Source organism: Siniperca chuatsi, linkage group LG3 (genome assembly GCF_020085105.1).
Source record: "Siniperca chuatsi isolate FFG_IHB_CAS linkage group LG3, ASM2008510v1, whole genome shotgun sequence".
NCBI classification, from domain to species: domain Eukaryota; kingdom Metazoa; phylum Chordata; class Actinopteri; order Centrarchiformes; family Sinipercidae; genus Siniperca; species Siniperca chuatsi.
In genome coordinates this window covers 3,175,797-3,188,348 of record NC_058044.1, presented here as the reverse complement: position 1 = coordinate 3,188,348, position 12,552 = coordinate 3,175,797, and the positions used below count along the sequence as shown (strand labels likewise).

The 12,552-nt window shown below is 40.7% G+C and overlaps 2 protein-coding genes across 2 annotated transcripts; one reads left to right on the top strand and one right to left on the bottom strand.

Moving 5' to 3' along the window:
• The first annotated feature begins 301 nt into the window (after positions 1-301).
• LOC122873149 (small integral membrane protein 28-like) lies at positions 302-5,273 on the top strand. Its single transcript, XM_044189519.1, has 2 exons — positions 302-540; positions 4,349-5,273. Exons 1-2 carry the CDS (start codon positions 442-444, stop codon positions 4,769-4,771), a joined length of 522 nt encoding a protein of 173 aa, XP_044045454.1. The 5' UTR covers positions 302-441; the 3' UTR covers positions 4,772-5,273.
• Positions 5,274-7,503: 2,230 nt separating this feature from the next.
• On the bottom strand, positions 7,504-11,514 carry LOC122873148. Its single transcript, XM_044189518.1, has 5 exons — positions 10,909-11,514; positions 9,946-10,416; positions 9,568-9,631; positions 7,858-7,902; positions 7,504-7,675 (listed from the first exon to the last, which is right to left on the bottom strand). The coding sequence occupies exons 1-5, from the start codon at positions 11,105-11,107 to the stop codon at positions 7,606-7,608; spliced, it is 849 nt and encodes a 282-aa protein (XP_044045453.1). The 5' UTR covers positions 11,108-11,514; the 3' UTR covers positions 7,504-7,605.
• Between the last annotated feature and the right edge of the window lie 1,038 nt (positions 11,515-12,552).

The window sequence follows — 12,552 nt, the reverse complement described above, 5'->3', positions numbered from 1 at the left end:
AAAATGCCCTCACTCCCAAGGTATAAAACTCAAATTGGTCCTCACAAAGATATATGTACAAGCACATACACACACGCTCTCTATCTCTGTGATATAGGGCGGCTGCGCGGCCCGAAATCCCATCATTGGCCTGAATCCTGTTGCTCTGCTGCATGTGTCAGCATGTGAGCAGCTGCTTAGCTCGGGGGCCCCTCCCATCGGGCCCTCCGCTGGGCACCAACCCACCCATCTCACCCTCCACTCCCAACAACCCCCCCCACCACCACCACCTGACCAGCAGCCCTCCCCTCCCTGCTCTCTGCTCTGTTTACTCCTCTGGACCAACAACTGGATGCTTTAGTTGATCATCTATTTACTCTACAAACACACATTTCTCCCTCCGTCAGTCCACACCACGACCACCACCACCTCCACCACCACCACCACCGTCACCTGAGCATTATGCGAAGGCTTCTGGAGAGCAGCTGGATGAGGTTTGGACCGGCAGGCAGAGGGTCGTACGACTGGGTGACAGGATCACCTTCAGCACAGGAGAAGCAGGTGTGTAGAGTTCAAGTTCAGCAGTGTAAATCTGACATATTCACCTGTCACGCTCAGAATGTACCTAGAAACATGTGGATTTAAAATTACAGGTAAAAGAAAATTGTGTTTCTGCTTGTTTCAGGGCGTAATTTTAGCTGATTTGAAGTGAAACATTTAAATCTAAGACACACATGTCTTCTGCATCATTTTATATACATTTTGCCAAAATTATGCCTGAGATATCTGATATCTTTGGAGACTTTGGTATCTTGACAACAACCTAAAATAACATGCTGTGCCTTTGAATGATACTTGGCCATGCAATGTACATGTAATGATGAATCCACATGCTGTAGGGTTGAAGAGGCGAAGAGTGTTTAACAGGTAAACCAGCCAGCTGCACTCATTACTTTACTGGAGACTAACTTTTAAAATCAAAATGGATCAAAATCTAAATCTCAAGTTGAAACCATTTTTTCAGAGGGAACAGTCACATGGTCAAAGATGATCTGGTGCTTATGACGTTTTTATGCTATTTTTATTTTCTTAATGTTTGTGCTCTGTATTGTTTGTATGTATTTTCCTGTTGAGTTATGTGGTGCAAAGTAACTAAATTACACAAGTACTGTACAATTACAAACTAGTAGAGTGCAGATCGCTGCCAGGCCTGGGCTGCGTTCAACCCCGACAAAACGTAGAAAAACTTACCCTGTTGTGTTCAAGCGCACTGCCTTTTTAATACGGTGGGGTTTATATACACGTCACTGTGATTGGGTAACACCTCTGTCACACCCACCAAACGAGAGAAAACCTTTTGCGAATCTTTTCACGCCCTTTAGTCTGTACTAACTTATATTGTGCAGAGACAGCATGTCATTTTACGTGCGAATATCATAGAAACAAAAATGTCAGGTGGCTTAGTTTAAAGAGCGACAAAGTCCACATAGGGACGAAGTCAGAGTGGATGGATAAGTCAAACAAACACAAGACTTTCACTCAGGAGACTGCTGTTCGTGTCCTGTGTGAAAACAAAAGTCAATCTTGACTTATTTTAACTTACGAACATAAGTTAACGTACGTAACGTATTTAACTTAAGTGTATATAAAGTAGGTAAAACTAGCTAACTGTATATAAAGTAGTTAAAACTAGCTAACTGTATATAAAGTAGGTAAAACTAGCTAACTGTAAATAAAGTCGGTAAAACTAGCTAACTGTATATAAAATAGGTAAAACTAGCTAACTGTAAATAAAGTAGGTAAAACTAGCTAACTGTAATAAAGTAGGTAAAACTAGCTAACTGTAAATAAAGTCGGTAAAACTAGCTAACTGTAAAAGTAGGTAAAACTAGCTAACTGTAAATAAAGTCGGTAAAACTAGCTAACTGTATATAAAATAGGTAAAACTAGCTAACTGTAAATAAAGTAGGTAAAACTAGCTAACTGTAATAAAGTAGGTAAAACTAGCTAACTGTAAATAAAATAGGTAAAACTAGCTAACTGTAAATAAAGTCGGTAAAACTAGCTAACTGTATATAAAATAGGTAAAACTAGCTAACTGTATATAAAGTAGTTAAAACTAGCTAACTGTAAATAAAGTAGGTAAAACTAGCTAACTGTATATAAAGTAGTTAAAACTAGCTAACTGTATATAAAATAGGTAAAACTAGCTAACTGTAATAAAGTAGGTAAAACTAGCTAACTGTAAAAGTAGTTAAAACTAGCTAACTGTATATAAAATAGGTAAAACTAGCTAACTGTATATAAAATAGGTAAAACTAGCTAACTGTAAATAAAGTAGTTAAAATAGCTAACTGTATATAAAGTAGTTAAAAATAGCTAACTGTATATAAAGTAGGCAGTTAGAGTCTAAAATGGGATCATGAGTCAGAAAATGTTCCTGCTGTAAGGCCTCTAATTTCTTAACATTAGTACCTGTTTGTAACTGCACAAAGGAAAACTGTGGATTGTCTATATTGTAATGGGGCTAAATTATGATGATTTTTTTTTTTACTGTTAGCAAACAGAGGCTAAAAATGCTTAACGGAAAACCAAAAGAGGAGATGCAGTAAAGTGTAGCAGGCTTGAGATCTGGAGACCAGTCTTTTTCTTTCTTTCTTTTGTCCCTAGAGAGTCCTTTAAGCCTCATATAAAGTCTCAGACTTTCAGGACGGCAACACTTTGTACTGAGGGCAACTGAGTCACACTCAGACAGATTGAGAATTAAAACTGTCCAGTCCTGCAGAGGACCAGAGTCTGCAGGGTGCTGGGTCATCCAGGCAGCATTAACTAATTGCTAGAAAAACTGAGACAGGGGGGAATTTGGGACACTGTGGGCGGATGTGAGCAGCACCGCCACATGTTGTCCTCTCACAGCTGGAGGGGTGCAGGATCACCCTTCTTGTCTGGATCAAACACAGACTTGCAATGCGTGATGTGCAGCGCTGCAGATTTACAGCTGCTGCTGTTCGTTCTCGCAGAGGATCGTGATCAGAAAATGTGACTGCACCGTAAATACAGTAGATTCAAGTGGAAGCAGGAAATATCTCTGTAAAATCTAATGGATGTTTACAACATACAGTTTAGGTGAAAAGTTAGTTTTTCTTTTCTAAATATTATATACAGTATGCTGCAGGCTAAGTAATTAAGATAAAATAAGGTATTAATGAGATGAATATACTTATATTTAAATACATATAAAACAAACACAAATCCATTTTAATACTTCAAAAGGCAGCCATAAGAGTTGAAAAAAAACTAAAAAGAACCAATAAACAACGAACTTTTGTTCATCCAATCATTGTATTTCTGTTAAAGCGGGAATTATGAAACAAAAAATGTTTAGAAATAAACGTATGAATGACACGTTAGACACAATAAGCTGTAGTCTGCAGAACATTTTGATGTTGTAATGTCTTCTACTGTACTGTTTGGTCGGGTGTAGTTGCCTTTTTTGTTTGTGTGTTTGTTTGTTTTTCTTTTTTTATTCTAAATTGGTTTTGTAATCATTTACAGGCCCAATAAGTTTCAGTTTCACGATTTCAGGATAAATATGAATATAATATAGAAATGTGAAACTGCCAGAATACAAAAAAAAAGGGGGGGCATCTTGCCCAAAACGTACATGTGGCAATATTAAAAAGTCAAATTAGAGTGCGGTCCTAGTCTATTTTTTTTCGGATAAATATGATCAAATGATTTTTTTTACAACCCAGCTGATCGTCTGACTCATGCTGCTCACCCACGGGCCTCCATTTGTATTAGAGAAGGTCATTTTGTTGTTTTTGAGCAAGAAATAAATGCTGCTAGCACCCAGAATAAAAGAGATGTTCCCACCCAATTCTACCAATGTCCACACCTAGATAAACGTTTTTTTATCCCATCAATTGTGCACACACCACGTACAGAAGCTGAATTATATTTTGAAACAGTACAACTGTTTTTATGTTTGTGGTAATTTGATGAAACACAACTTTATTTAGGAAAATGCACCATGTGAGCACGATATAAAGTAAAATCAGACAGGAATCTATGAGACAGGGCCACGAAATTACAAAATGACGCACAACCCACTAAATGCAAACAAACCTGTAAGTAATCAAATCACCAAAAAGCAACTGACACACAGTGAATCTGGGACGTCTGGGGCCCTTGGAGATCTGAATGATAATACAGCCTTGCAAATGCCACCAAACCATCTGCTGTCTACAAAGAATTTGATGGGTAAAACAGCAAAAATATCCAAACCTGCAAAAATAAAACCCTTGTTGTGAAAGTCCCCAGATAGACAAATATTTCTGTAATTCAGCTATTCCTTGCTGGTCTCCAGGGCTACAACTGGAATGAGTTGGACCTGGGAGACGACAGAAAGTCGGAGCTGGCGGTCTACGTCGTCCTCCTGGTCGTCTCCGTCCTCCTGCTGGCTCTCCTGGTCGGCTTGGTCTACCGCCGGTGTTCCCGCAGCAAACTGAGTCTGGCCGACATCATCGCTCTGGACCTCCAGGACGCAGAGAGCAGCGCCGAGTTCCTCTCCTCCCTGACCGGGAACGCAGAGCGCCACACCAGCACCAGCTCCGATGGATCGGATGGAGTCTTCGTCATGGTCTACCTGCCTCCGCCCTACGAGGAAACGCTCACCAAGATCACCCGGGCTGCCAGCCTCTCCAGCTCCAAAGACGTGGAGTCAGTAAAGATAGAAGATCTGGAGGCCAAGCTGTGTCCAGAGCTCAAGGCCAGCGGCCGATATGTGTGAGAAGGCGTTAATGCTGCAGTGTAAATAGACATTATAAGAACAATATTTCTTAATAATTTATTTAGTGTTTTTATAACTTTGTTGTCCGCGAATTATACTTATGTAAATATCACTCAACTCTGCAGCTCTATGGAGCTTTTTAGCCTCTTTTAGCTCATAGTTTTGGTTTTGCGGTGCATTTACTGTCTGGTTCAGTCTTGGCGCTCTCATCAACCTCGTTTCCAGCAGCAGCAGCAGCAGCAGCAGCAGGCAGACAAGCTCTGATAAACCCGCTGTTCACGAGCTGCTCAGCAACAAACGGCAGACAGACACAGTTAGAGACCAGCTGGGGAAGAAAGTGGAACAACCGGCAGCTGAAGAGCCAAACCGGAGCTAAAGGAGAGTCAACATTGGACTTCTGTTCATCAGGTGTTAGCTTGTTTTGGAGGTTTCAGTCGTAGTCATCTGGACGCTGTTTTCAGAAAGAAAAAAGAAAGAAGAGTTGGTTTGAACGGGGCGTCAAGGAAGCCATTTTTTGTGAAAAAAGAAAACCCCTCTTTGAACAGAAATGGTGGTCTGAGATTTAATCTGCCCAAAGTTTACCACAGTGTATCAGCACCTTGGTCACGCCAATCACATGTTAATCAGGCACTTAACAGTGATGAGGTAGATGCAGCCAGAAAACAATAGGCCTGATTACTGATTACTGGGCCATCTTGGAAACTATTAGGTCAGTTTCAGGTGAAACTAGTTATTAACAGATACTCAGGTAGACTCCTCCCTGAGGGCGGGGCTTATGTAACACAGAGTAGCTTAAATTTCCAGTTCCCGTCCAATTTTTTCACAATTGAGAATGACTTCCGGATGGGAGCCGAAACGTCTTGATTCTGAAAACAGTGTCCAGACGACTACGACTGAAACCTTTTCTATTTGAAATCTGGTCACGAACCAAAGTATTTACATTTTTAAAAATTTTGACCAGATGATGGCGTTAGAGGAAAAGTCAGATGCATCATCATCCGTCCGACAGATGTTGAGATATTTCACAAAGAGGAAAAAAAAGTCAACCTCATGGTGGCGCTAGAGGAAAAGTCAGACGATCACAAAAGTCAGTAGGAAATCATCATCTGGAAACCTTGAATGTCTGTAGATGTTGAGATAGTAAGTGAAAACTTTGACAAGCTGGTGGCGCTAGAGGAAAAGTTAAGGAATAAGCAAAATCATTGGGATTCATCCTTTTGGCACCATAGACCTCTGTACCAAATTTAATTCCATCCAATAGTTGTCCAGATATTTCACTAAAAGCTGATAATGTCAACCAGCTGGTGGCGCTAGATTAAAAGTCAGGTGATCACCAAAGTCAGCAGCATTCGTCCTGTGGGGGCCGCGAATGTCTGAACCTAATTTCATGGCAATCTGTCCAATAGTTGTTAAGATATTTCAGTCTGGACCAAAGTGGAGGACAGTTCATCCCTACAGACACAGATACAGAGCATCATGTGACAAATATTTTCCTGACTCAGTGGGACGTCAGTGTGATTAATATACAGTATAAACTGTACACACACACACACACATATACATATATATATATATATATATATATATATATATATATATATATATATAAACTGTACAGACGGGTGAAAAATAGTGTGGGACAGAGAGAACGATTGTCCGTCAAAATGCAATACAATGCAGACTGATCTGAGCTGTGCTGGTGAGTACATAAACACAGTAATAAAGTAAAGTACGACCTCTAGTTGTGACAAGCCGGCTAATTGTCTCCAGCTGTATTATTATCTTTGACACATTTAAAACGGCACTGAATATGGGCTGTAAAGTTAGAAATCACTGTGCTGTATCTCTTATTGTGACATTAGTCAAATCTGACTCATGTTGCCATTAACTTTTTGCATTTATGACCCCACGTTTGCTAGTTTTGGAGATAAAAATAAACTGTTTAGATAACTTTTAATAAAAGTCACGGCTACTTGAATTCTCACACCGAACATCTATCGTGTCGCTAAGGAGAGACGATGCTGTTGTCGTTTTTTAAAAACAGTTGTCACGTTAGGAACTGTGTGAAAAGCATTAGGTAGGAAGTGTGTACTTTTTCTTTCAGCTGAAGGGAGGGTAGCCTGACGTCTTTGGGAGAGCAGGGGAGGGTCTTTTAACTTTTTGTAATCCCAGATTTAAACCTCTGTATTAGGGCTTTCTCATCAAAATCAGCAGCCTGTTCTCATTTTTGTAATAACTAATTAAAACAGCTCTGTATTTTGTCATGTTTGTCATAAATAAACTCGTTTTACGGAATTAGAGGGACGGCGTTGCAGTTGTTTTTAATTATTTTTAAGTCAGAGGGGAAAATCCAAAGAAAATAATAATTATTATTATAATAATTATAATAAATAATATATTAAATAATGCTGGAAAGAGTCTTTCTTTTTAACAAAGTGAAATATAAGATTCAATCCCCTCCCCACTGCTTTTCATACAGTCCCTTACATCTGTTAAATATAGGACTCTTGACGTGCAGTAAGGTGCTGGTGACTCAACCATACAGCCTTATAATTTATTTAAATGTGCTGCTGAGGCAATAATAAAACACGATATTAATAGGATTATTTAAAGGCTTTCTTGCATCTTTATTGTGGAAATTCCTTCATCAGTCCTCATTGTGACACTTTTTTCCACAATGCTGTAGGGCAGATTTCATTTTTGGATTGTAGACACCAAAACGCAACAACAAGTGCAACATGCTTCACTTTATTATTATTTATTAAATCACTGGCCACTCATTTGAGAGAAGGTTAATCCTTCCAGCGATAGTTACGGCACTAAAGGTATTTAGGTTATGAGCATTCAGCGAAGTACTCAGAGGGATCCTTATTGCTGCACTCTTCCTGGAAGATGAGCCTGATCCTGCAAATAAACAGAACAGATCAACGTTACTTGAGGTGTGCAAATGTTGTTTTTGTTAAGTAAACAGACTGAATTGATTTCACGATTAAATGGTAATGAATTCATAATTTATTGCTTTCAAAAGGCAGATTACCAAAAGCATCCAACCTAAAGACCACAAACAGACGAAGACGATAACTTACATTCTTCTTAACTCCTTCCAGTGGGTCGAACCGAAACCATTTTCACTGTGGAAATATAATATATAAAGAATATTCACAGCGTTAGGGTTTAGTTCCTGTTTGAATCACAGTGCAAACAAACGTAAAACCTTCAGTCCCGATGGGCTTCAGGCCACAACCCAACCAGTGACGTCACAGACATCAAACACAGCAACATCACATCCCTCTCTCCCCCCTCGTTTCCTGTCTGACTCCGTACTATCCTTAAAAAAACTACATGCAAAACACCCACTGTGACATCACTGACGTCACCACTGTGACGTCACTGACCCACTGTGACGTCACTGATTGGGGCGTGGCATGCTTGAAAAGTTTAGCTCACAGAGAGCAGAGCAGCAGCAGATTTTCTGATTTTCTGTTTTTGAAGCTTCTTTCAAAATGTGAATTTTCTTGTGAAAATACTCCACTACAAGTAAAAGGCCTGCGTTCAAAACCTTACTTAAGTAAAAGTATGTAAGTATAATCAGCCAAATGTACCTAAAGTATGACAGTAAAAGTCCTCACTGTGCAGTAAAACGTTCCCTGTCAGTGTTTTTTATTATATCTGATGTTTCTGGATTCATATTCCTGCTGCATTAATGTGTGTGTTGCATTTTACTGCTGCAGATGTTTAAGGTTGAGCTCATTTTAACTGCTTTATATCCTGGTGGGTAGTTTAATCTGCAGCAATGCATCATGGTCTATAAGATCATCATGTGTTTGTAGCGTCGCTGTCCTGTGAGAACCACGTTTCTCTAAAAAGTCAACGTTTTCAGCTCTGTGACGATGCGTTTTCCAGCTGATCTGAGGGGGGGTTAAAGAGTTTATTCAGCTTCAGGAGGAGGAGAGTTTTCTCAGCAGGAAACTCTTGATCCTTCAGCTCATCACAGACATCTGGAGATACGTGGTTTTCACTGGACAGGAAGGGTGTGAAAAATTGTGATCTGTAAAGTAACTAAAGCCGTCAGACAAATGCAGCCAAAAGTACAATATTTGCCTCTGAGATGTAGCGGAGTAGAAGTATAAAGTACCTCAGATTTGTACTTAGGTACAGTACTTGAGTAAATGTATTGTGCTCACCTTAAATCTGAGTTTAAAATGTGGACACACCAGCAGGATTTTGAGACCTCACTGTTTTAGAAGCCAATCATGTGTGCGTGCATCAAGAATGGGCTTTTCAGTGAAGTTAGGAGACATCTCGTGTTTAATAGTTAGACTTTTGAAATGAACAATATTTGCATATTAATAGATTCTGGATTTTTTTGGTGAAAGATGAGTAATATATGTAATTTTAAAAAGGTTTTGTTGAAAAACAATATCAGAACCAAAGTATTGTTCAAAGCAGAGCATTTTTATGTGTCTTAAAAAAAGAGAGGATCTTTAAAAAACACTTTCTCAGTGTCATTTTCAAAGATGGAGAATATTTATCAGCTCAGTTAACAATGAAAGGGAGTGAATGAATCCAGGCAGGGCAAAACTGATTAAAAAATGTCTGTATAAATGTCATATTTAACAATTATGTGATGGAAATTGAGCAAAACCATAAATCGGGTGCAATTGGGGCAACTAAGGTACAATAAAGTCAACATAAATCAACTTACAATTTTAAAAATAAGTTAAACTGCGCAAAGGTTTTCTGACATTTGATGCACCTTGTGATTCCACTGTGAAGAAATTTAAAAATGAACTTACATAAGATGGTTGAAGATGGTTATCACGCAGCTGACGTCGTCACGTGTGTCGTCATCGACCAAGTCTGGAAAGAAAACAAGTTTGCTGTTTTAAGGCGAAGACGCAAGTTGAAAATGTGAAAACGGGACGAGGAGAGAAGAAGAAAAGCAGGGTGAACTGTAGTTCCTGTTAATTATCTGAGCTGTGACATAAACACACAGCAGATTGGTAAACACATAAACACACAGATGATTGGTGCATAGGTTGCTAGCTAGCTACAGCTAACGTCTGTAGAGTCGAATAAACAGTCAAATTTGAGCGAATAACGCCGGGCAAACGTTTACCATGCGTTCGGTCTGTAACGCTGACGTGTAGCTATAAGCACAAACTGAAACTCACTGTTGCAGTCCATCCCACAGATGTTGGGTGACGGAGTCGTGCCGTCGCTGCAGACCAGGTGACTGCTGAGCTGGAAAAGGCCATAGAGCGTCCAGACCTCCTCGTCCAGGTGTGGAAGGCTGGTGAGTGGTTTAGACCGGGTGGGGCGGGTGGGGGCTGTAGGCCGGGTGGGGGCTGTAGGCTGGTTGGGGGATGTAGACCGGTTGGGGGGTGTAGGCCGGGTGGGTGGTGTAGGCCGGGTGGGTGGTGTGGGGCGGGTTTGCAGTGGAGGCTGCCTGTCGTGCTGTTGCTCCCGGGTGTGGGGCCGGATCGTGATTAAAGGGTCCTCGGGGTCCACAGGCTCCGTCAGGCCGAACACGCCCCCATAGCCCGTGTCCCTCTTCCTCCTACCGTGAGGGTCTTCCATCCCGGGAGTCAGCTGACTGACCACGCTGGTGTTAAAACCCGACGCCAGCTCCACGTGACAGACGACTGAAGGCAGCGGAGAGAAGAGAGAAACAAATCATCTCCAATGTCACACTTTGTCAGCCACACTTCCACAAACTACCGGGCAGACCGAATATTCTTGGTCCCCAGAGGGTGATTCCCAACGATTTCATGACCCCCAATCTTTCCTCTAGCACCGCCATCGGCTCAAAACTTCAACCTGTACACAAGCACTTTTTAAATTAGCTTATGCAAGAAATAACAACTGAGCAGCTGAGGCACCAAGGGGAGCTCATGTTGGTTTAAATCAGATCTACATGGTTCAGTCCAGGACTCCCAGGAGCCCAGGAGAAACAAACGGTAATTTCTCGATCACAAAATATCATGAATCGTGGACATTATACAAATCGGCGACTGCGTGAAATGTTTTCTCAATTTTTTCTTACAATTAACAACATTTTAAACATGTGTTCATTTTCGAAACCATTAATAGCAGGCTTCAGTGTTTCTAATGTAAAAGTTACAACCAGGACTTACTCTTTGCCACTAAGGTCTCCAAACTCCGCTCTTTGGGCTTTTCTGCCTTCTGCAGCAGTTCACCAATCCCCTTCGTCAGCTGGTCCTTCAGTTCACATTTGGACACAAGTCCCCCTTCAGCCAGACTGCAGCCCAGCACTGCCAAGAGACACACCTCAAGTATTCTCATCTTGACTCCAGTTATCATCTTTGAAAGCATACGTGACAAGATATATATATATACTGTCTGCAGAGCCAGCGGTGGCGAATCAGAGAGAGCAAATCTTTTGTTCTCCTCAGATAAAGGCCGCTCCCTCTGCGCCTAGCAACAGGGCTCTGGAAGTGCACGATGTTGAGCCGAATCTCACGCTTAGCTTTGGGTTTCTGAGCCCTAAAGAGGTCGAGGGGAAAAATGATCCATCTACCTGAAAAAATCTTTTCTCATTTATAGGTTACGCCTTCGTCCTGTTGAAAAGACCTGGACATGAGACTAAAACAAGATAAGGCGAAACAGTTTATCATCTCACGTCATCGTGAGACATTTATAATTTCAGAGGATCGGGTGTCAGCGCCGGCAGTCTGGCAGCAGTGAACACACAGTGTGTTTTTAAAATGAGGCCGTTAGTTTCCTGAAGGCAGATATCACGTTAAGCCCAACAAAAGAAACAACAATACCAAGAGCAGCGAAACAGCAACATGAAAGGTGAGGGGAAGAACACATGACTTCAGTTTCAGTGAATACGTTTTCCACGAAGGATCTTGTTAGACTTTTAAAATTAAAACTGTAATAAAATCCCCACCCATATAGTGCTCCAGGCTGATAAATCGAACATGTATAGGATCTGAACGCAGTGAAAGTCAGAGAAAGCGCTGTTGTGGAAGAGGTGTAGTCTTCTGCTGAAACTCAGTACAGCTGGAAGTTATATGTCAGCACAGAAATGCAAAGAATACATTTTCAAGTACTGTACAATTTAGAGTTACTACTAATTAATTTGTGTGATTCTGTTTGGACTTCTTCAGTAACCCTGTCTCCTACAAATTAAAAGTTTAAATACTACAAATACAGAGGTTCTTATCCTTAGCTGTTAAATACACGTTCAGAAACGTTTAGACCCGGCACGGACTCTTGGCCAGTATGTTAAGGGTTTGATTCGTTCGAATATTGTTAATCTATTGTGTCTCAGGATGACATCCCTGGATTGTTTACATGTGGTCTGCTGCAAAGCTTTTGACCGGGTCATCAAACTGGCTCCCCACCAAATTCGAAATCCAGTGCAGGATTTTTCGGATTACTTGTAGAGTTTTGTGTGATCAGGCACCAGCAGTGGTGGAGCGTAACTAAGTACATTTACTCAAGTGCTGTACCTAAGTACAAATTCGAGGTTTTAATCAAGTATTTCCATCTTATGCAACTTAATACTTCCACTCCACCACATCTCAGAGGCAAATTTTGTACTTTTTACTCCACTACATTTGTCTTTTCAGATTATTTTTCATCCCCTTCCTGATTTTGATGAACTGAAGGATGAAGAGTTTTAGCTTTAGTTACTTTACAAATTACAAATTTTCACACCCTTCCTGTCCAGTGAAAACCTCGTATCTCCAGATGTTTGTGATGAGCTGAAGGATGAAGAGTTTCCTTCATGTGCTGAGAAAACTCTCCTC

Excerpts from the sequence above, each read along its gene's own strand:
- LOC122873148 (XM_044189518.1), bottom strand. The coding sequence starts at position 11,107 with ATGCTTTCAAAGATGATAACTGGAGTCAAGATGAGAATACTTGAGGTG. Across the intron at positions 10,417-10,908 it reads GGAGACCTTAGTGGCAAAGA|TCGTCTGTCACGTGGAGCTG; the intron begins GTAAGTCCTGGT and ends CGCTGCCTTCAG. Across the intron at positions 9,632-9,945 it reads CTGTGGGATGGACTGCAACA|ACTTGGTCGATGACGACACA; the intron begins GTGAGTTTCAGT and ends TTTTCTTTCCAG.
- LOC122873149 (XM_044189519.1), top strand. The coding sequence starts at position 442 with ATGCGAAGGCTTCTGGAGAGCAGCTGGATGAGGTTTGGACCGGCAGGC. Across the intron at positions 541-4,348 it reads CTTCAGCACAGGAGAAGCAG|GGCTACAACTGGAATGAGTT; the intron begins GTGTGTAGAGTT and ends GCTGGTCTCCAG.